At 41.1% G+C, this 25,072-nt stretch overlaps 1 protein-coding gene across 1 annotated transcript in view; it reads left to right on the forward strand.

The window, feature by feature from the left end:
* Positions 1–4,654: 4,654 nt before the first annotated feature.
* Positions 4,655–25,072, forward strand: part of GPR149 (G protein-coupled receptor 149) — a 28,080-nt gene continuing 7,662 nt past the window's right edge. Inside the window, exons 1-3 of the mRNA XM_074153914.1 lie at positions 4,655–5,623; positions 6,655–6,847; positions 9,766–10,220. Of these exons, the coding sequence (XP_074010015.1) occupies positions 4,655–5,623; positions 6,655–6,847; positions 9,766–10,220 (1,617 nt within the window). The remainder of the gene's footprint in view (positions 5,624–6,654; positions 6,848–9,765; positions 10,221–25,072) is intronic.

Here is a 25,072-nt window from a genome sequence, read left to right on the forward strand (position 1 = left end):
AGCCGGTACAGTCTAGTTCATAATGAGCATGTAAGTTAAATCATATTTTTAGGTTTAATGGAGTTACTCCTGATTTACATTGCTCTAATTGCTCCAAATCAGTAAGCACGCTTTTCAGGCAGCACAGCAATACAGCTGCAGCGGAAATGGATTAAGAATAAGAGTATCTGCCTTTTACTAGAAGCCTCCATTGATTTAATTCATCTGAGCCAAATAACTAGATGAAATAATTAGCTGCAGTTTAACCTTTTTGTATCTGAAAGTGATGTCTGAGCCCGATAGACCAAAAATGATCACTTAGTTTGACATATTTTTAAAAGTCTGTTAAAAAAATCTAGAAAAAATAAACCATGTTTTCCCCATACGATTGAGGAATAAATTACAAAGACGTTTATGGAATTTTATATATATACATTTATGCCTGGCATAGAGCTTATTTCACCTTCTGAAATGAAATATTTGTACAACTGTTTGCTGTTGTTATCTCTCCTGAGTGACAAAGGGAAGCAAAACCATATGTCAAAGCTTAGCTTAGTGCAAGGTATGAAAATAAAATGTGACTCATACACTAAATATGATAAATTTTTAATACCCTATTTGTTGGTTGTGTTTTATGAATGGTGAATATTTGATTCTCTTTACAAGCATTCCTGAATTGTTACGTGCAGTCTCTTAGAAATCCTTTCATGGAGTGTTGAGTAGTGCTGACTCTTCTTTAAAGAGGCATCATTGTGCAGTGCTGTTTGAAATGAGGCCAGAGAGGAGATTTCCATGCCTAATGTATTTTCTCTTTGTGATCATTCCTTAGCAAAGAAAATTCGCACTAAGGATATATAAAGAATATATACCTATATTGCAAAGGACAGTATTTGTATTTGAAACATCCCATAATTCAGGAGGCTAAATGCAGAGAAGAAAGGGAATAATCTACAAATGTATCCCTGCCTTGACACAGTCCAAACCAAGGATACAGCAGCAGATAAAGGTGTCTTTTTCTTTTGGTTTCTGGAAGATCATTACCTGTGGCCTTTTGGCAGTGCTATATTATTCCATTCTAGCACTGTTTCTTTAGAAAACTTGGGAGAAGGAGGGTTGTGATGACAATGTCTGCCTCTCTGTTCACTTACCTGGCCTTGCCAACCCCACACCTAGTTGAGTCTGTTCACAAGTTTCAGGGAAATTTGGGAGCAAAATTACAATTGCAAACATAGTGTTCCTGTAAATTTTGAAAGATTGCAATATAAACTCATCCTTTGGAAGAGACCAGAGAGTCTTAATTCAGGTTCATTTGCCCCAGTCACAAGAGATATTTCAGAGCTTAGACCTTAACTGGGCATGCAAGTCAACTGCCTAGAGGCACAGCTGTGTGGAAAATCATGCTTCTCTTTGCAGAGTTGCTTGTTTCTTACTACAACCAAATTCTAACTTTAGTTTTAAGATGAAGCTGATCTTTCTGCACATGTTTTATCAAAATTTATCAGTCATGTTAAAGGAAGAGAAATAAGAAGGGAAGCTGCTTGAATTTGCTGAATCGCTTCTGAATCAGTCCTAAGACCTTTGGTTTATAACTATGAAATGACCAGAGGAAAGAACATTTCATCATATTGTAAGTTATGATAAAAGCTGCCACAGAGAATGACAGGGTGCAGTTCATAGAATAAAATACATTCTGTGGGAAGGGAAACTGAAGTGAGTAATACGTCATCTGCCTTGAATGGGTACGGCCATAAATAAAAGTGACTGTCTTCTTAAAAACACTGACGAGCATTTCATTCCAAATACAAGCAGAAGACACAGAATGGACTGCTCTTACCAAAGTGTCCAAAAATCTACAGAGAGGCATAGGGGTTGTATATGAACAGCCAATAAAGCAAGGTCAAAAAAGTACATGAAGAGGATCGTACTGAGGGAACTTTCAGAAAAAATGTGGTTGATATCTGCTGTCAGCTCTATTGCATATCCAGTGTATTTATAATGACTCAGGATACAGAAGAAAAATTTTCCGAAGTAGGGAAAATAGATTTCCCAAGCATCATTAAAATTGTTTCTAAACACCTGGCAGTAATGTGGCAAGAGCAGATGAGGATGACACAGGCAATGGAAATAGGGAATTTAAGAATGAGTGTAACTGATCACAGATCAGGAAGCACTAAGACGTACCAGAGTGAATGAAGTTGTTTTCCTGCAGTTTAGCATCCAGGTTAATCGAAATTTCACGTGAAGGTTTCTTTATGGTTGGAGTATTTATAAAGCCTCTGCTTTGTCTTCAGTAGTTTCTGGTGAAGAGGGAACTCATCTGCTCATTCTCATAAAAGTTGTGGGAACATAATAGCTTTGACACTGTCAGATTGAGATGAAAAGGATCATTTTGTCAAATGGATTTGAGGGATGGGGAGTGGAAGAGAGAGACATGCACAGGCCTATATCCACGCTCAGGCATGGTCGTGTGTTTCCTGAGGAAGCCAGGCTGAAAAATAAAGGTCCAAACAAGGGTGAATGATGCTTCTTTCTCTTCTTATCTCTTGACTGTACTTCTGACCATGCTCACACTGTTAATCTTAAGATTTAGAACACTGTCCTTAATTTAAAGTTGACTTGTGGGGGCAGAGGTGACTGTGATTTGTAAATAGAAGGAAATGAGCCCTGGCCTTTAGCTGGCACAGCACAGATTAACAATCAATAGTCCAGCAGGACAGATAAATCACAAAAGCCAAGTCAAATCCTGTACAGTTAAAGGCCAGATGGATGGTCCAGATCCAAGACTGTGCCTTGTGTGGAAGGCAGGATGGATGCTCCTCTCTTTGGCAAATTTCTGACATGGGGGTTGACAGTTGGTCCTGATAAATAATGCAGAATCCTCAAGAGGCAGCTGCGATGTGAAAGGGAGAATGGGGAGGAAAAGGCTCCTGGTCACGCTGCATAGGAGGAACGTGGCTTTACAACAGGTCCTGCACTGAGGACAGTGCTATGGCTGTATGGGGCACATGGGGTGGACTGGAATCCTTACCCTGGTTTGGGAGATAAGCCTTCCCAGTGTCGTGGCAGGGCAGCATGGAAATTGGAAATGAGGGAGAGGTCATTCAGAGAAATTGTCATTGCCCTTAGCACTGATTCTTGCATTGTGGGTGCTTGTCACACGATACAGCTGCAGCCGTGCGTTCTCTTCCACTGCCTATCCCATCTGGGGCTCCAGCACCTCTGAGAATTGCTGCCTCCAACCCTGCCCTGCCCTGGCAGGAGGGAAAACATGCGAACAATCCAGCCGTTGGCTTGACACAGCTAATGCATTTCAAAGTGGGTAGAATTGAGCAGGGATCGGGTTGTTAATCACACAGATTTCTAACTGAGTGGATTTGTAATGTTACTCAGACTAGCAAGTAATTGCAGCAGCCTTACAATATTACTTTTAATCAGAAAATATTTGTCCTGCATCCCCATTGCATATTTGAACTCAAAAGTGGTGCCAAAAAAAGAGGCAGAGTCCTCCAAGAAGATAGAAGATAGATTGAACCTATCTGTCTGCTTAACGTCTGAGTGTTGGAAATTTTGTCAGCTTATACATTTCACCAGTATTGCAGGTTCTCAAGAGAAAACATTCATAATGTGCCAGAATGCACTTGGCTGTGATTCTATCCATGTACTCAGCTGGAGCAGACAGTCAGCATTTGATGCAGCTCCGATTTGAATCATGCGCGGAATGAAAGTTTTATAAAGCCCAGACTGAGTTGAGATACCACATCGGCAGGCAACACCTGCCTGACATGCATTGCAGTTACCGGTCATTAATGAGAGGTTGTCACTTAAGTATACAGTTAGCATCCATGTGCAGTGTATGCACGCACACATGTGCACTTACCGTGGGAGTAGGAATACAAAAAGGGAGAGCAGACACACCCCTTCTGTTTCATCTTCATAAAAAGCTCCTGTGGCTTTTCCCTTCGCTAAGCTTGGGGTACAGAAGTGTGAAAGAATAAAAGCGGCACTCTAGCTCGTGATGCACAGCCCCGGAGCAGCCATGGGCTTTACGGGAATGACATTTACAGCTGACATCAGATCTGAGTATTTGCATTGGATTTCAGTGTCAGCATCGGAGGTGTGGCTTAACAGGGACACTGTTTCAGTCTTCTGATCCAGCTAAGAGGCAGCTCCGTCTGAGAAGATACTCACTCCCCTCGTCTCCGCTATCCTGCTTGCATCTGACTCCTCCCTCCTGCAGCTCAGAACAGCGCAGGGTGAATCCAACAGCCTCTCCTTTCTACTATGTTTCTCCCTGAGCTACTAGAGCTTGAACATACCTGATATTCTGCCTTCGTTTCAACTGAATTCGTGAGTAAGGCACATTGACTGATATCTGTCAAAAGTGAATGGCATGTTATTACCTGAAGAGCCTAAATTAACCATCTTCCAGTACTGAAAGGATTATGAAGAACTGCATTTTTTTCAGCACCTTTGATACTTCATTGTTGCCTGATTTTTCGAGAGCATGACTTGTTCTGGTTATCAAGGGTGCTTTCACCTGAATATTTCTTCATCAGATGCCACAAAAGTCTAGGAAAACAAAGAAACTTGTGATGTGGAGCTAACAGTTCTGGTTTCAGCTAGTGAAAACTTGCAGAGTCAGTGAGAAGGCAAAGAAAAAAATTTGCCAAGGACAATGTCGGTAACGCCTAGTAATTTGTCACTCAATGGGACGAGCTTCTTTGCTGAAAATCATAGCATTATGGATAAGCCTAGTGAGCAGAGAACTTTGAATGTCTTTCTTTTCTGCTTGACTTCTATCATTGCATTCGCAGCACTTCTGGGCAGCATTTATTCACTAGTTTCCCTGCTGAAAATGCAAAACAAAACCACGGTTTCAATGATTGTGACCTCTTTGTCAATAGATGATTTGATCAGCATTGTGCCAGTGATTATTTTCATGCTCACCCAGTGGTCTAGTAATGTCCTCCCACAGCCTCTGTGCACTACCTCAGCGCTTATCTATTTATTCCAGGGTATTTCTAGCAACCTGAAAGGATCTCTTATAGTTTCTTACAACTTCTACACTATCAACAAAAGTGAGACAATGAGCTGCAGCACTTCCAAGCGACGAGTGAGCATGGTGCGGGCCATTTTTACCATTTGGATTTTCAGTTTGCTGATCTGCATTTTGCCTCTCTGTGGTTGGGGCAAGTACATCCCTACCTCCTGGGGCTGCTTCACAGACTGTACCAGTTCCTATATCTTGTTTTTATTTATTGTCTACTCGCTGTGCTTTTGCCTCCTCACAGTGCTCTCTGTTCCTCTAACTTACCAGCTGTTGTGTTCAGATGAGCAACAGCTATTACACATTGATTACCAGGAAATCTCTCGAGGCTACATTACCCCTGGGACACCTGCAGGCTGCAGTACTGCTACCCCATCTTTGTCACCGGTGGACCCTGTGGATAAAATCCTGAAGCATTTCCAAAATGCATGTCCGAGTTCAGAGGCGGTTTTTAGGAAAGGTGTGGCTGAGAGCGGTGCACTCGAGCCCCGTTGCATGAACAACGTACAGAGCAGGAGCTTCATGGTGGGCTTTGCCCAGAAACGATTCTCACTGATTCTTGCATTGACAAAAGTCATACTCTGGCTTCCAATGATGGTAAATCATCAGATTGCTTTACTTTCTAATGTTTACTTACCTTTAAGTGGGATGGGAGTTGGTGTGCCATGTATTGAAACAGATGAACAGTAGCCATTGCAGTTGTTCCTTATAGTATAGTTTGTGCTGGCAAAAGTCCTTTTAAGCAGGTCACTACATTAATTAAACTGGCTTTCAGCAGGTTTGGCAGAGCCTGATTCATCAGTATGTTACTCTCATCACATCATTTGTATCTCCTGAATACAGGGATGAATAAGGTCCACCCTTTTGTATTGCCAGCTCTCTGACAAGCATTGGTTCAGCATTATGGGGTCTGTGAATTGTACTAAGCTCGCTCTTCTGCCTCTCCTCACAGCTGTGAGTCACGTCCTTTGCCAGACTGGTTAAAAAATAGGAGTTTGTTAGAAAAATGGGGTTTGCTTGCATCTTTGTAATCTCTGTAGCATTGGGGTGGTGGGATGGGTGCGAAGGAGTACTGTCCATGTGCATGCACTGGTATATTTTGGAACAGGTACTTTCATGTATAATTAGAAAGGAGTCGGATGAGAACAAGGAACATGGGGCTGGGGCAGTGTTACCCCTGTCCCCAGGGTGTGTGTAGACTCAACATCTGAGCTTCTCTCAAGGGAAAGAGGACATTACAGAGCATCTGCAGCACAGCCCTGTGCGGTGCCAAGTTCTCTCTCCTATTCGCCATCTGGAGTTGGGGTTCCTCAGTACCATGCAGGAGAGACTGAGCTCACAGTCTCTTCTGAGCTGCTTGGATTGCAAGTTGCTTGTTTTAACAGTGCTCAGGCATCTATATTTAGCTTAAGCAAGGGTTTTTCTGAGAAATGCAGAATGAGGAGGAGAGCCTCTGTCAGTGTGTTTTCTCCACTCTCTGTTAGAAACAAAATTGTTAGGCTCAGCAAACATTGATGACAACCTGTGTCTTTTAGTTGTGTCATATTCACAGTGAGATGTTCTGTTTATTCCTGGAAGTATCTCATGTGCCTGAAGCGATTTAAATTTCAAAATGCTCTGCCTTTCAGATACAAATGGTTGTCCAGCACATCACTGGCTTTCAAAGCCTTTCATTTGAGATACTTAGCTTCCTGCTGACCTTGCTGGCTGCCACAGTCACCCCAGTATTTGTCCTGTCAGAACACTGGATCCACCTGCCCTGTGGCTGCATCATTAATTGCAGGAGGAATTCGTATGCAGTGTCTTCAGAAGAACTCAAAAGTGAGTATGGAAGGGTGACACGCAGCTGGAATGTATCTTGTAGTAAAGAGCAGAGGGAGGTAGTGTCAGTAACAATGCTTTGTACTCCTTGAGTCGTTTACCTGAGTTGTGTAGATATGGGAGACTCACAACGTTAATGTGAGACAGCTGGATGGAAATAGTGGATGCTGCGGCACAGAAGCTTGGCTGATTTTCCCAGGTCACTGTCAGACCTTTTAGTAGAGTCCGATGGACTCTGAATCCTAGTTTCACTCTCCTCTCCTGCCCTGGGAAGGATGTATATACCAAATCTGACTTCTACTGATCAAATACATGGAACATGCTAAGCATGTTTAATGTTGTGGAGGAAAAAAACATGCTAATTGTGAGCAAATTGTAAGAAGGAGAGGAGCTGTTGTTTGTACACCCGCTACTAAGCAGAAATCACAGCAACACCAATAAGCAAATAGCAAAGGACGTGAGTTCTGGGAGGGGCCTGTGCCTCACTGTGTTCATGCTGCTTGTTGAAAGCTGAGGAACTCCTACACAGCTTTTGCCTAAAAATATTTCCCTACGTGTTTATAAAGTTTACCTTGAAAGGTTACCTTTGTGTAACAGAGGATGCCAGACCTTCACTGGTAACCTTCTTGGAATCTTCTAAAGCCCTGGTTTTCTCTGGGCCTCCATGTAAAACGAGCTGTAGGAGCCCTGCACACGCTGACTGCCACAGCCCGTCTCCCGCAGTTACACGACTTTTGTTCTTCTCATAAAGAACTTGATCATGTGGTAATACTCAGTAAGAGAAATGGAAGACAAAGAAATACAGCTGTCGCTCCATGAACTTTTCGCTACTTAAAAACACATTTAGGCTTCTGTGAGCATGAATAACATTGTCATATTTGTGGCTAAAAGACTGCATAAGGCTTCCCTGTAAATTTCCTGGCTACAGTTACTTATAAAATACCTCAGTCTCCACTCTTCTTGGGTCTGCACAGAGGGACTGCGTTTGGAATTACAGATGAAAATATGTTTTCAGTATGACTCTGAGAGAAATATGTCTTATTAAAATGTTTTATTGAAGTTTATTATACCTACTAATGTAAGTTCAGTATCTTGATTAGTGATTAATTTCTGGGAAAACTTAAAATGTACAAACTTTAAAAAAATTAGCCATTCAACAATAGGTAATTATGGAAAATCTGAAGGACAGAAATCTACCACAGGATATTAAATACATCTGTATCTGTTAGATCTCTGTTAACATACAATAAATACATTCTGGTAAAAATTTCAGTTTGGAAGCTTACAAGGAAGGAATACAGAACAATAACTGATTTTTTGATTCATGTTCATAATTATTATCAAGAATAACAACATAAAATAATTTTTATTTCCTATTTATAATGCTGCAATTATACTAGCATATAAAAATTATAGATTTATGCATTAATCTTTCAGAAGTGAGAGTTGCAGTGCTGTTTTGATACAGTTCTCTCGAGGCCTGGTCCAAGGGGAATTGAAAGTGCTGGCTAGTTTTATTTAGGAAGTTGGAGTTGGAATGGAGTGAATAGAATAGAATAGAATAGAATAGAATAGAATAGAATAGAATAGAATAGAATAGAATAGAATAGAATAGGAGTAGAGTAGTTCAGTTGGAAGGGACCTACAAGGACCATCTAGTCCAATTACAAAAGTTAAGAGCTATATACTTCTGAGGATCTGGGTGTTTCACATTCTCTGGAGTCCTCTGACATCAGTGGATGGATTCCTGACATTCACTGCACCTTTAGGGAGACAGAAAGCTCCTGAATCTTAAAGTCATTCTCATTCATGGCTTTCACTTACTTTGCACACATTTTCCAAGTGCAGAATGGCTTGTGCTGCAACTGATGCCTTTTCAAACCCTTTCCCAGAGAGGATGGCTGTAGCCCATCAAGAAGGCAGCTTATTTCAGATATTTTTAATAACGCTATCTAGACAGATAAATATACAACAGATGGAAAAGTAGCAATTATAAAATTATTTAAAATAAATCTGTCACTTTTAGATATTTGTACTAAAGATTATTCTCAACTTTTAATGCAATGACTGCTAAGATCAGAATTTCACCCACATGTAAATGTAATCTAGTAAGCAAAAAAAACCCTGTTGAGTAGAAATAGAAGTTGTATAAATGTATCCCCATACTGTTTATTGTATAATTTAGCATGAAAGGTTTGGTGGGAAGATGATTTCATTAGTTAAATAAAAGGCACTTCTTTAGTTACTACATAATGTAAGGTGAAAAGGGGGAGGATGGAGAATCTCAGGTGGTTTGTGTTAGAAAGAAGGAAGAATGGAAGGGTATAAATAATAATTGGGAATTTTTATTTAACTGTTCAATTACTTTGTAAGAGTAGTTGGAGCACTGAATTTAGAATGGAGAACATACAAAAAATTCATTGTGTATTTACTTCAAATATTTATTTTTTATGGTAAAATTCTGCTTTTCTTGATTATTGATATTCAAGTTTAGTTATCGATTCTCAGCAATGTTTTATCATTTTGTACAATTTTTGACCTTTAGGAATACAGCTGAAACAGGCCCTGGCAAACAGACTATTTAAAAATTTAGGTATTTTCTTCTTGTGTATATCCCATAAAACATCATATATCCTGTGTTTTTGAAAATGGCAGATAATCTACCAGTTCCTGGGAATCCATTAACTTTGGAATGTGTAATTTCTGAATTTGTTAGGAAGGCGGTATAATAACATACTATCTGAGAAGTCTTTCTTCTCAACAATTCATTCTTTTTATGGAAGGAAAATTGCCTGTCTCTAGCAGTAGTTAAATTATTTATTCCATGTTTTAGAATGTCATTTTCATTGTGTATGCAATCTCATTTTTCTTTTAGGTTTTGACTCTTTTAATGTGACTTTCCTTTCCTCTCTGCTTAGCCAAACGTAGGGCATTCGAATTCAACCTGTCATTCCAGCAGGGCTATGGAATCTACAAAATATCCCATGACAACCACCACCACGATGGTGATGATAAATCTACATCCTATCACAACCTGGTGAGCTACGACTGCGGTAACTCCAAAGAACCTCGGCGAGGAAGCGGCGATCGGCCCCGCGCTGGGGAGGCGGCGTTCAGCACCACGGCCCTGGCGGACAGCTCCCGGGGCGCCCCAGAGGGACCCAATGGCCGGCCGGAGCCAGGCCAGGAGAGCAGCACCGACCGCCTCCTTCCCGACAAGCTGGGAGCCTTTAGCAGAGAAGAGGTCAAAAATTTTGATAAATCGACTTTTTTTGAAGGACCAGAACGGAGACTGTCTCATGAGGAAAGCCATAAACCTGAACTCACAGATTGGGAATGGTGCAGGAGTAAATCAGAGAGGACCCCTCGGCAGGTAAAATACGAATTTGCCCTTATTTTTTTTCTGATAATAAGAATTACCTTACCAAAAGCTAAGAATAATTTTCATTTACATTGAAGTTACTATTAGGCCTATTGGTAGTGCAGCTACCTTTAGCAAAAATCATAGTTAGCATTGTATATTTTAGTAATCTTGCACATATTTGCAGATTCTGATCCTGCAATAATTTCTCACTTGTCTTCTTAATCATGGGGTTTTAATTATTATGATTATTTTGTGTGCAGCTGCACGATCTGTATAAGGTAAGAATTCAGCATGAATTATATTAATTCATCTTAATGAATAGGAATTTTCTCTCCAAAAGACTCCAAAAGATTACATTTTCAAGAGTATTTCCAAGCATCTGGTGACTTTTTTTGTCATCCTTACATTTTTGGTAGGGATAAAGAGAACTGCAAAACCAAACCTATATGGTAAGTCCACGGATAAATGCATTATTTCAATCTGGGCACAAAGATTCCTATTAGATTCAAACAAAAAGATTCCATATATTATATTTTTCATCCCTTTCCTTTAGATTGTGGAAAGTTCTTGGGAAGAAGAAATTCTGAGAAACTTACTAGTTTTCAGGAGCTTTGAGAAAAAAGTGAAGGTGGAGTCTTGATACATTAGCACTTGAAATTGAAAGACTTGCTAAAGGTGTCTGTAACCTCACCTTGTGTAGTTCTTTGCACTGAGGTTCTGATTCTGCTCTCTCACATTTGCTGTGCACTGTACTGAATCCAACAGAGCTTTTCACAGCTTGGGAGAAGAGGAATATCAAAACCTGTAGCCTTTAAGGACATGCCATCTAAAATGAATAGAGCAAGCTCCAATCTTGCTATGTGACTCTTTCACCTAAAGGTGTCTCCTGTTGAATATACCACCATTGCCGCAAAAGTTGGGGTTTGCTTTCAGTTACGAGATTGCAGGATTATGGTCTGTTCCAAGTGCAGAGTCTTCATTTGCTGTTCCTTGCCTTGCTGGTTGTGGCATATCAAGAACAGCAGAATCACTGATTTCCTCAGCTTGGAGATGTTTTGATTCTGCCATGACACACCTTGTTGTTAGTGCCCGTACTGGCAGGGTCTGCACTGACTTCTGACTAGAGCTGGGTTCAACACTAAAGAAGAGCTGTGAGAGAGAATTGCCCAAAACTGCCATCTGTAGAATGGCAAACTGAAATTAGATTCAGCAAAAGGACAGCTATTATTGCATGTAAGAACATGGGCTTAAAGGAGAACTGCCAAGCTTTACTTTTTTTTCTATAATCAGTGTTTGTTTAAGCGGAAAAATGTCACAACAGCTACTGCAGGTTGAATGCTCTTAATGAAAGAAGGGAACGATTGTTAGCCATTCCTTGTCAACTGCCTGTTAAGTGGGCAATGAGTATGAGCATTTTCTGTCTCCTAAAAATTTGTGACTATGAACCGAAGGCCAAACACTGCCATGAGGCACCAGGGGAGCCTGCAGTGTGACATCTTTAGTGGAAATAGAAATGAGCAATAGCCATTTATCCCTGTGGAATTAACATGCTGCTTTCATCGCATACTGAACTCTAAAAAGCATCTCAGAGTGGCCTGAGGAGTACAAAGAGATAACACTGTATCGTGCAGTTATCTGCTCCTTCTGTGTGCACCTTTCCCATGCTAGCCAGGCATTTGTGCTTCAGCACCCAATATTGGTCTGCATAAATAGTGTAGATAATGGTCCTCTGGCAGCATAGGTATATACTCATTTTCAAGATAAACCAGGGAAGTTCTGTGTACATGTAAGTACAGTTTTCATTTTTCATATGTGACACAGTCACAGGTTCCCATTGCTGCTGTAAATTGACTCTGAGACAACTTAAAATGTCAATTCTGCCTGCTCACCTTTGGAAGTTTCCCTTGGTGGAATCTAAAAGGAGCCAGTATCAGGCTTTCAATTTATTATGCATGAGCAACCAGGAAACACATGCAAAAGGACTAAACCAAAGAACACTGAAGTATTAAAAAAAAAAAAAAAAAAATTGCTATTTGAGTAATTAATAGTAATAGTATTTGAGTTCAGATTTTCATTTTATTTTATTAAATTTCAGGAGCCTTTGTAGCATGTAGCAAAATTACTGTTTTTTTTCTGCTATATTGGCACAGTGAGAAGTTCATACTGGCATAGGAAAAGCCTATCTTCAGTTTTTCTCTAGGATTGTGACATTGAGAGGATTTCTGAGGAATGAACAAAATCTTAATTGAAAACTTAAATGCTCAGGAGGATGATTTTATATTTGGGAAAAGCTGTTTCTTGTGTCAGATGGAGCAGTTATTCTCCCCCTGTCCTTCAGTGGTCACACAAACTAAGGTATCAGTTGCCTGTCAAAGGGGTTTAGGTGTCTCCACTGAAACAAGCAGAAGTCGCTGTAAATCTGAGAAGCACGTTTCCAGGGGATGTAGTTGCACGTTTATGCCCTACTTAAGAACAATGGAAGATGGTCAATATTATTTTCCTGGAAGGCTTAGTTTTTCCCAAGGTGTCCTGCCAATGTTTGGAAGGGGAAACTTCCATTAAGGAAGTTGGATTTTAAGGTCCGAATGAGAGGGAAGGACTTGACCTGTCCTGGGTTATGAAAACCCTGTCTTCTGGAGCGAGTGTTGGCTGAACTAGGTGAGACTGTCAGCTTTTGTAGCATCTCTTGCAGAACTGTAGCTTCTGTTAATCTTTCCAACATGTCACTTCAGTGAACTCCACAGTTGGCACAGTCTCTCCTTGCTTATTTGAATTCTGATACCTGCTGATCCCTAGAACCCCAATCCTTCCTCCCAGCACAAACCCAAGGTGATGCAGGAGGCAGGAATTTGGGGCACAATGAGGTCAGAAGCCAAAGCCAATCTGCCTGGTCAAGTTAACTAAACTCTGAGGGTTTGGGTGTGCACTGTGGAATCCAGTAGATGTTTGCCATTACATTCTATGGGAGTGGGGTAGGAGCCTGTGTGAAGTCCACAAGAAAGGAGCTGCAGAAGGCTTTAGGTTGGAAAGGACCTCTGAAAGTCACCTAATCCAACCTCCTGCTCCAAGCAGGGCTGACTTCAAAGCTGGATCAACTTGCTGTGGACCTTTGGCACATTCATAGGTAGGATGTATAAGATATGTTTTATATCTAAATAAGGGAATCCCTTCTCCCTCTGATAAACACAAGTTTATGATTTGAGTCAAAGTAGGAATTTGATATTTCAGATTTGATTGATCATCCCTTCATGAAAAAGCAAATGTTCACTTCTGGTGCAGCGTGCAGTGATGAACTACCGTGTTTCTGTGCAAAAAGTAAACGATGACTCAACCTGGTTTTAATCTACTAGTTCTTGCTAACCCCTTGTGTGCCATGTATAGTTTGGTTAATAAAGTCAGTATTTCACTAGATTCATCATTAATTGTGACTCTCCTTGCAGTAGTTTCCAGATGGTGTTTAAAAAAAAAAAAATTAAAAATTCCTTTTGCCATTTCCTGTGACTCCCATTTCAAATTGCTAGACCTATGACTTCCATTACAGCAGGTACAAGCGTCTCATGTGAAGCAGCTGGCAATGACTTCATGTGGATGACTTTATTTGCTCTGGGGCTTTATGTGCCACTTTTGGACATACTTCTTCACTACTTGCATTACAAGGAATCCCAATTCAGTCTTTTCTGACATTTTCCAACTTATAACTCAGTGTGCAGTTGCCAGGCATTAAGGCTCCTATGGTCTAAAAGTTCAAGGCTTCTAAGTTACAGATCTCAGTGTTTCTGACATTCAGCATGAGCTTCCAGAGCTTCACAGCGCTGACATTTGCTTTGCTGCTGAAAAAGGGCAGAATATAGAACTCCAGCAAGCATTGTAAAAATAACGTTAATGCATTTCTCAGAGGTATGTTGGATGAAAGATCAATTTGGGCCAAAGTTGAAAGCCACCCCTTTTATTTATCCTGTCTGGAAGTCCCTAAGTATCTAAGAAAAGTCACTTTCTCCTCATCACTCTCCATTTCTCACCTTTGTTCAAAAAGGAGTCTTTCCCCAGCATTTATTTGCCATATACTTCTGCTTAATTTGTCAATTAAGCTAGCCAACTGGGAAGAAGGTACCAAACCTTACAAAGAAATGGATGATTATCCTCATAGGGTAAAAGTTCCTCATCTTCAGTGCTTTCAGACTGTAAGTGCTTGATCACAGAAATAGAGATGTTCTTATTGGAGTACTTCCAGCTTTCTTTTCAACAAGCAGAACTTGTAATAACTTACAGTAGGAGGAGGAATAGCAATTACACATGGATTTTCAGTTTAGCTGTTAAGTGATATGGTAAATGTACCCTTACATGCTGAATTTCCACATAGCGAAGGGCATAGATGCTCGGCCTGAGAACTTGAGACAACCATGACCTCAGTCCTTCTGCACATACTTTTTGAAAAATGGACAGTGAGTTGTCTTATAGAAAATTAGAATGCACTTTTCTCACATTAAAATTCTTTTATCTTTTCTGTTGTACTACCTGCTTTGAAAGCTTTTGAAATTAAGAGCCCCCATGATAGCCCTGAGAGCAGCCAGGTCGGGGTGCTCCATTTCTCTGATGCTGTTATTGGGGTTCCCCCTCCAGCTGTTGTGCCTCTGGGCTCCTTTATGTTCACAGGGAGGATCTTTTACTCACACAACCAAGCAATTTGCAGTTCTGCAACAAAATGGAGAGTATTGCAGTAACCAAGTCTAGAAAATACCATGTTGATGAAGTTACAGTTGGGAGAACTGCAGTCAACTTCAGCCAGATATTTGGGAAATCATTGTGAGAGTTGCTGCTGCTGAACGAGTAATACAATGTGCATTGCTGCAGCTGGCAGATGTCCCATTTGGAATAAAACCTGCTTTACCAAGTGCAATAAACCAGAACATTTTGGTCAGGGCCAAAATGGTACAAGGTCACCACCTTCCTAAGGGCCTGTTGTGCCTTTTATTAATCCTTCTCATAGCCACTTCGCAGATTGAACAGGAGAGGAGAGAGAAAAGGGAGATGAGATGTAGCGTGCAAATAAAAGCAGGCTTGAACAAGCATTATTCCATGAGAGAATAATTGCCCAAAGTTTCTCTGAGAAAGTTCAGGAGGAAAAGAAGTGACATACTGGAGAATAGCCTGGTCTGAGCATGCTGCGGTCCAGAAGCAAACTCAGAGCACATCCTGCTCGGGGTACCTGTGGCAGCAGTTTTATATCCTTTACAGGGTGACCTACTACTTCAGCCTTTCAAATGGCACAAGTTCCCTGGGACACAACCTGGCTTGAGGAAGCTTTTGGCACAAGGGGCAGTGACAAGAATCAGAGCGGGCTGTGCAGAATGGTCTGATCACCCTTTCAGTAGAGGGATGGGTATGAGGGGAAAGGAAAGGCAAGGAGGGCTTCTCCCACAAAAGAGAGCACATTCATGCTTGTGTTTTGTTTGAGGGACCTGTCTGAAATAATAGACATGTAGCTCTATGTTATTTTAAAAAGCCATGAAATCACTAAAAGGTAAACTGTTAACTTGAAATAACTCCTACTTTCTCTGTAGACCGTTACTTAGTGTTGCTTATGTAAGGAAATGTAATTAGGATGTATACTTCTGCTGCAGATCACCTTAAGGCTGAATTCCAGAGTTCATAGCAGTGAGTGAGATTTTTACTGGCACTGATTTATAAAATTGACATTGTTTAAAGAAATTTTTCTGTGTCTGCGTGTGCATGTTGATTTATATTAAGCTATCCTATTTTTGTAAGTATCTGTAATGATCTGGAGGTAGAAATACATTAATCTGATGACATTAAAATGATGATGCTCCTCAGGAGATGCAGTGCAGCTGTGTTCCATGCAAGGCGCTTGGTTGGCATGTTGTTTCTGAGAGGGCAGCAGGGATTGCAGCAGCTCTCCGTTGTCTTGCAAGTTGTGTTACCAGAGAACTGGTGGTGAGATCTTGCAGCTATTAGTTTTGTGCTTCTGTTTACTCAGAACTGGAGTCAAACCAGAGAAAAGCAGGATGGGAAAGAGAAAGTTCAGTCACATACTTGAATGTAGTTTAGAGTGAAAAGGCTTTGTGTCTGCTCCAACAAAAACCACTCTCCAAAGCCACTGAAATAGTGCTGGTCAGTTGCAATACCATTCAGGAATGATCCATCTTCTTTTTTCAGCCTTCTTTTTTTTGTGGAGTATCTAATTTACTCCATACCATTATTTATTTACTTACTTATTAGTGTTCACTAATTTATTCCAGTTCCTCACCCAGTCTTGTGCTATTAGCCAGTTCTAGTGTCTGTACAGTGGCTGCTCTTCAAGCTTTCAACAGACCACACAAAAAAGTTACTGCAAGGGCAGGGTTTGAAGCATTCTGTTTTTCATTTCCAGAAACATCCATATGTGCAGACTGTGTTTTCCCTTCTACTTACCAACAAAACCTCTGATTATTTTGCAATACATCTGTTCTAAGCTCTGCCTCTACTGGCAGTACTTTAAAGTTCTCTGCAGTTTTTTGCAGGCTGCCATCAAAAAGAATTGACCTAATCTCATGGAAATTAGTTGGTCCCTTGACTGATCAGAGATACTGCTGCACTCACTGAGAGTTGATCCTAATTCTGGTCTTAAAGAAGACCTTAGGACTTGAGTACAGGCAACTCCGGTACCCTTCCCTGCAGCTTTATGCTGCTGACAATCTACTGGTTTCTTCTGAAACCCAGATGCATGTAATACAAACACTGTGAGGGACAACGGAGATCTAGGCTTGTGGAACTGCAGTGTCTCTAATATGTTCTGTCTGCCAGGGAGGAAAATGATGTGGGAAGTAGCAGGCACTCTGCAGTGCCCAGTTCTCTTCTTTGCTCATTATCTGCTGGATCACGTGCTGGGAGGACCCCGGGGGAGGAACCCCAGGCTGAACTGGAGGTGGGACAGTACCAAAATCCTCTTGAGAATATGGAGGGAAAGTGGAATTTAGCTCTGTCCTGCACATCATCTGGATAAACTCTACTGAGCTTCCCACAAGTCAAGTTGGTGCAAAATGCACATATAGCCCAGTGAGCTGCTGCTGGCTGCGATCTTCAGTCACAGCACAATTATACCATCAAGCAAAACTAAAATTTAATATGGCTCTGAATGACAGGAGATCCTTTGCCTGCCAGTTGCCTGGTTAGAGACAGTTTTGTCTCTGCTTTCTGGAAGGAGACCAGTGCTAGTGCCACAAAAAAAACCAGTAGAGAAGCAATGTTTGGATGTTACTTTTTTTGTCGCATGGGCTGGCAGTCCAGTGGGTGGAGTAGGAAGAATTGTCTGATCAGGTCAGGCTGAGCCTGAGGCAGACTTTGGGAGTTTCTCTGCCAGGACTTACTTCAGTTTGGCAGCTGAAGGGCAGCCGGAGCTGGGATGGGGTCAGGGGCAGAGGGGGTTGGTAGAGCCTTTTGTGCAATAGCAGAGGACACGTAGAAGAGGAGGTTGTAGAAAGGGAAGAGGCAGCTGCTCTCCAGGCTGTTGCAGTAAATCCATCCTTGAACCTGTTTTATAAAGCTTTTATCTGTACTCTATCACAGTTCTAAAGAAATGCAACAATTAACTTGGCTGTCATTTGGCCTTTCTTCTAGTTTTCTTTTATTTTCATATCCAGAGCCTGATAAATTGCTCCACTGTAGAAGTACTGCAAGCGGCAGTGCATTTGTTTCAGCAGAACAAAACCTGATGGCAGCTGAAGGGAGACATCACAACGTGGCTCCCTGTGACTGAGAAGCAAGTGAAGGAGCAACATGGCATAAGAAGTGTAAAGCACATTAATGAGGACATATATTTCTTTAATACTGGTTTACATATTGTAAGACTTCGAATTGAAGTACCTTCCTGCATGTCAGTATATGAAGAGGTGAAAAATGTCACCTGTTCCACCCCTCCCCCCAAGCTTCTTCCTACCATGTCATGTCCACTTTTTTCTTTCTTTCTTTAGCACTTTCCGGTAAATTTACTCAGCCCTTTCACCTAAAAGCTGTGGTTTTGTCTCTGTTTCAACCCAGGGAAAATGAGTGCAAAAATAAAGCTTCCATAAATCTTGTCTTGCTGCAAAGCAAGCACGTGGCAGTAGCTGTGCTGATGAAATGGAGGCAGAGGTGGGAATACTGCATGCAGTGCTGTGTACTAAATTGGAGTGTTTACAGGTAAAAATATCCTCTTGGGCTGCATCCTGAGGGTAGGGACATAGCTGTATTTTTCCCATTAACGCTAATGGAAGTCAAGAGGCTGAACCACACACCATGCCCTGGAAATGTGTCCCCTTACAAAGCCATCTTGTACATTTCCTCCCAGTTCTGCTTCTATAGCAGAGGTGTTCAGAGGTGTTAAATGGTTATAGTCATCATGCTGGTGGTCATATGTGCTATTCTCTCAGTTACAAAGAAATGTTAAATTTCCTATTTTGCTACCTCGAAACTTGGGGTGTATATTGGGCAGATTGGCCCAGCGTGCATGCCACTTCTTAATAGTGAAAAAACCTTCTCAGGTAAAGGACTTGCTGAAATCTTAGTGAATTCTGTGCAATAATTTTCATCTCACTTGAAAATGGTTTGCATTGCTCAGTAAGGGTAAGGATCCAGAGAAAGGTTATGCATTGCTGATGCAAAATTAACGGAGTAAGGAATGAGGACTGCTAGTCTCCTCTCAGTGTTAGGTCAAGTAGAGTTGGAAATAGTGTCTTGTGTTGGTATGACCAAACGACTCATCTGCACTGTGATTAAGAATTAAATGTGAAAACCTGTGTGCTTGGCTAAAACTTGGTCAGCCACTTTGCTGAAAGTTAATTAGTTTCAGCTGAATGGAAATTGGGCAGCATTGAGGACTCTGCAGTTCAAAATTTAAACCCTGCCAATAACATGCAATTGGATCCTTGTGAATATGACTTTGCTGATTTTGAAGTTATCTGATGCACATAGTGAGATAAAGGCATTAGGATTTCATAGTTAAACACACAGTCCTGGAGTTACTGTAGAGGTGGTCCTCATTGACAGCCTCTTCACACACTGCACGAGGGGTGAGAGTTGCAGACTGACCTGCCAACTGCACGTCAGCAAGCAGAGGTGTGATATTGGAATAATGTTAAAAAGTACAGCTCTCCCCAGTAAACTAACCTCTTACCTCAGGTAATAAACTGGGGTTGGCTTTGGAAGTTGGAAGGTCAGAAACAGATGTGGGTAGGTTACCTTTGGCAACTCAAACTTTTATCAAAATGGGGAAAAAAATCCAACTGTGTTTTACTAAAGTTTGTAAGTGGCAAGGTTAGTCAACAGTGGGTCTGATCCAAAGTCCAAACACCCTAGCTTTTAGTCAGATAAATATTCCATTATATTTACTGGGCTTTTTTACAGTCTGCATAAAACTTTCATTTAAAAAACTGCTGGTATTTCATATGTCCGGTGCCTGCGGCCACTCCAGTACTTCAGGGGAAGGTAACTCTTAGCAGTAGTGCATATTTTGCAGTGCTGTCTGCTGAGAGGAGGGGTAGCGCATTCCAGCTGGCCTGCACTGCTCACTTGCCTGGAGTGATTCAGGGAAACAAGGGATAAGAAGTGTCTCCCTATGTTACTTTTTTTTTCACCCTCTGAGCAACAAGTGATACTTGCAGAAGGCTTTCCATTTTAATTTGTATTGTGAAAGCAGTATTTTTTATTCTGTTATTTTCAGACCTCAAATAAGCAGTGAGAAAGGTATCAATTACTTTGATTTAGTTTTTTTAGAGCAGGGTGCCAAACAATATATGTGATGCCTTTGATTTTCTGTTGAAGCTATGTGCTACTTGGAAGATGGCACTTCCTTGGAGTGATAGTAATGATGCTGTTGCTGGTTGTCTCCTTATCGTCTGTTCTGTGAGTAAAGAGTTACTCCATCAAAGCGATTTCAATTTCGCTGGAATAGAAGTGGCATGAAAGGAGAATGAGGGAGTGGGTTTTATTTAATACCTACATAGGCTCACTGTAATTGAGAGGGAGAGAAAAAATGTGACTTGTCATTTCTAACTCTCGCTCAGCTGCATTTTTGAAAGATACCTTTAACATCTCATAAAATACCAGTGTATCTTCTTTCCTAAAGAGATTGGGTGTAAATATATCATGTACTTTTTTGCCTATAGTTAAGCGCCTTCAGGCAACAGAAATATTCCAGGCTGGTGATATGTTATAGGCTTTCTGATTATTTTTTTTTTCTTTGACTTGATACCTCGTCTATGGGTTGCCTCAAGCAAACTCTTTCGAGAGACTCTCTGTACAGAATCTATTTATGTGTCCTGCAAAGAGAGAGAGGGGGAGGCTGTGTAAATTAATTCATTTTGGAGGAGTCAGCGCTGTATCTCTGTATGTCTATAGTTTGAAGTTATTTTAGCAGTGATATTTCTCACTCCAGGAAAGTTGTAAACATTGCAGTAAACCCTAGGCACAGCATAGAGGCTGAGTTATGAATGGACTTGAAGATTATATTTGCTTTCCACTGGCCTATACAACTATACCCACGCTCATCTCCTGTGATGTTCTTCTCATCTGGTCTCTTCCTGCAGGTGGTGTTCCCTTGGTTGGAAAATCAGTGTAGCATTTCACCGTCATCTTCTAACTTTGCTCCAAGTGGGATAAAGTGGTGTGGTCCTTGCGATGCTTGCTGACTCTCTGCTTGCAGTTAAACTGCTATTGGCACTCTGTTGAACTGCACGAACAGGAGAAATATTGAGAGTAGAAACATTTGCCCAGGAAGGAAAGGCTGAATATAGGCAAGCTCCTATAGTGCTTCCCTCATGCTGGTACCCAAGCGTGCAGCAGCTGACTTCCTATGGCTGCTGTTTATTCTGTCTGGTTCAGATCTGTTGCTTAAAAAGGCTTTTATGAATGCTAGATACAAGTATACATGCACACACGGAACTAGAGAAAAGATACAAGAAACTGGGTTGTGAAGAAGTAATGAGGATAAATAAGGCTTGTGGAGCTGACCAATGACACTGTATGTCAGAGACTCTTACAGAAATTAATCCTGCAAAAGGGTGGCACTGATTGATATCAATGTTCTTTCTCTGAGAGAACAGACAATGCTACAAACAAAATCAATATCACACTGACCAAGGGATCCTTGTACATTGGCCCTAACGCCACTTAATGGCACAGGAGTTACAAAAGCAGTGCAATTTAGACACTTTCCAATAAAGCCATTACATTCTAGGCTGATATGTTCTCCATTTTTAAAGGTCTGTTCTGTTCTTCAACATATTTTTCTTCATTATATTTTCCTAGTAAGTAGAAACACCATTTCAGTTTAACTTTACAATATGTGCAGATCAGCAGAAAGCCTGTTAGTATGATGCTTACAAATGAATTTTTCTCCAGGACTGGCAGTACACACATCAAATAGACTTCATCAAGTCTGGTGAAAAGGGTAAGGCCCAGTTTCGCTGCTATTACAAAAAAGAAAATGAATGTCAGCAGATCACCTCCTGTGCAGAGAGTGAACACTTCCTGGTAGCAACGTGATGGAGAGCGCTGGGCCAGACATCCCAAGCTCTGATTTCTGTACCCACCACATGCTGCCCAGTAGACTTCTCTCTTCTGCAATACTAACCTTCTTTAGACAGTTAATAATGCAATTAGCCCTGCCAGTCAAGACCGTAAGAAGTCATTTTCAAATGTTCGTGGCTGGAAAGCTTTGGTAGATATATATAACTACGGAAAAGCCATGTTCTCTAGAGTGTGCAATGTAAGTTGCAGATCTGCACCTTTCTAAAGCAGGAGATGTCAGTTCTGTGGACACTAACACTGCTTTAATTGTGGTCCGGTTTACAAACCCCTTATTACTTGAGACTCATTGATCCTGTGCAATGGAGATGCAGAGGTGGAGCTATCTTTACAGCTAGGAGCGAGGTGGTTGCCTCAGTGCAGTGCCAGCCTCATTGTTCTGCTTTATACCCCAGGTAGCTTCTGCGCCTACTTCTTGGTATGAGCATAGGTATATACAGAGACCATGACATTAGCCTTCAATTGCATGGTCAGTTATTGCCCATTTTCACTGTACCCCAGGAGGAAACCAAGATAGAAAAACAATAAAAGGAAAACAGGGAAAACAAGATAGAAATACAAGAGCCAGGTAGCCAGAGTTCTGGCGTTTTTATATTTTCAGATTCATGACTTCGCAGTTTAAGTGTTCCCGTAGTGTAGATTTTGAATAACATCTCTGTTTCCTGTGCACATCCCAAATATTTGTCTTCATGCAAATAATTAAAACTAACTGAATTTTTAATTCTGCGCATTCTTTTTTACCTGAAAGAGCAAATAAATTATAAGAAATTGTCATATCTCACACTGTGTTGTGAGAACAAATGCACAGAATTATGTAAGGACCAAGTCTGTATTTGTTCTAAATCTTAGTAAAAATAGCAAACATACAAATCAAAACAGACATGGTCATTTTCCCAGTTACTTTTAAAAGATCAGTGTAGAATGTGAGACAGGTGTCCCAAAGGTAAGAAGTTCGGTAAAAGCCAGACATATCAGCCAACCCCATCAGGAAAGCCTGTTTCCATATTAAAGAGAGTTGTTTCTTGTAAAATCAGCTATTCTGTTGGTGAAGAAGCCTATTTAATGCAACAGATGTGAAACAGCAAATCTTTACATGAAAATATAGATTTAACAGTTTTTGCATAAGTAGGTACAAAGCATCTAGACTTCTGTAGGACATCAATGGTAACAGATGACAGAGAAACTGTAGCTCGTGGCAGATGAGTCCCCTGAAGCCCAGCAGTAAGCAGAGCCATGGACTCATCCCAATGACCTTAAAACCGGGCGCCTCATGAACTTCTGTCCATGCTACATCTTTACTGAATGGGGTCGCTAAAGGTGCCATATGCATTATTTGTGGAATATTAAAGGGCTTTCTGTTTGACCTCATTTACTTTAGCCCCAGACAACTTAGTCCAGAAGTTCTGGTACATAGATGCAAGTAGTCTTACCTAGAATGTCTCTGTTACACTTTCTGATGCTTATTTGGTCCAAATAAGGGTCTGTCCGCATTGGACAGGCCGATGACAAATACTGTTTTTCAGGTCATCTGAGGTGAGCTTGTCTATTCTTGTCATACCCTATTAGCTCTAAATTTACTGCAGTCAGCCTCTTAAAGGGCAAATCATTGCAGTAATTAATTTTACTGCAGCTAATTTTTATTTTTAGGGAAGCGGAAGACTAAGCCTCTATTTTAAAATAAACAGAAAACACATTGTCTCTGGAAAGAAACGTCAGGATCCTTACTGGAAACATTCTAAAAATAGAACTTTTCAGCTAGAACTGTATTCCACCAAAGTAATTAGGAATGCAAACTCATTAGAGCTTTATTTAGGTTACTGATATTTCTGTTTGGGAAGGCGGCATGGCCCAACGGGAGTGGCGTTGGACTGGGACGCAGCAAAACCTGACGTCTGTTCTTGGCTCTACCACTGTGCCGTTCCGCAGGCTTGGGGGAGTCACTCTCTGTTCTGGGACCTCACCTCAGAGCTCTCCTACACTTTCCGGAGATGAAATACACACACCCTAATACGAATTCTACTTTGCTGTAACACTAAATTTACACCTATCCCGATTATTCCAGGACCTGTGCTTCATGACATTTGAAAATTAGGAATTGTGAGGGAGAGTTTACAAACTACCTTGTGCTTGAGTCTGTTGCCCAGACCCAGGCAAGCAGATCCAGTTGAGATGCTTTAGGGTGTCCCACTTGGCTTCCAGCTGCTGCTTCAGGAGGCTGTAGGACTCCCATTAGTCCTCTGTTATACTTGGAATTTTTTTGAGGGTGTCTTGAATCCTCTGTGGCATCTTTGATGGCTCTGGGTAACCATGTCTAGGCAGTTCAAACTTAAAATGTCTGAGTACGCAGCCTTCTTGCATAGTCAGGGAGGGTAGCTCCTAACTTAGGTGCACTGGAGTATCCTCCAAACAGATTTTCGTCTTCTCCTTGATCATGTAGGAATTCCAGACTCTTAGGCGTTTCCTTTCTTCCCCCAGTTAACCATTTTTTCTCCACTGGCCTTTACCATACTGCAACAGCAATATATAATCTTTAAAGTCAAACAAAGCTGTGAGCTACGTGAGCCACCATTCAGCTCATGTGGCTCTGAACAGTTTATATCTTTGATATCAGTTGCTAACAAGCGTTACCTAGCTAAGGATCCACTTCTGGAACAAGTCAGCTTTGTTCTCAGGAGATGGAAGTATTAACTGATGACTGTGTTTGGAGAATGGAGCTGTTCATGCTTTCCTTTCCCTGCTGGGCAGTCATCAGCTCCCTGAAACAAAAAATTACTGGGAAATCCTGGGAAGTATGTGCTTATCCAGACTGGACGATGGTCTCTGCAGGTGCTAAGCACTGGAAAACTGGGACCGCTGAGTTTAAGATCCTTGTAACAGGATGAATTCGCTTACACTTAATATAAAATGCAAAAAGTATGTAGAAATATTTAGTACTTGAATTATTCATATGTTATCCTTAAAGAATTTTCTAGACTTCCTCTAGCAGAATAAATTCATGATCACTCATAAACTAGAGTTTTAAATTATTTTGAACATCGCATGTAAATACATCAGAAACAGTATTCAAAATTGATTGCAGTCATACATTCCTGACTGTTCTATAAGCGCCCAGCTCTGCAAACTGCTGATCAACTCCAGCAGACACTGAAGGGGAGCAGAGGAATGCCGTATGCCCCTGGGAGGCACTTACCAGCATGCAGAGTGAGGCTCTGCTTTGGCAAGTGATGAAATGAAAATTTTCTTCGAGTGTACTTGCATCTTAATACCCCTTTATTAATATTTCACATAAGTATAACTATTTC

This window comes from Numenius arquata, chromosome 9 (assembly GCF_964106895.1).
Source record: "Numenius arquata chromosome 9, bNumArq3.hap1.1, whole genome shotgun sequence".
NCBI classification, from domain to species: Eukaryota; Metazoa; Chordata; class Aves; order Charadriiformes; family Scolopacidae; genus Numenius; species Numenius arquata.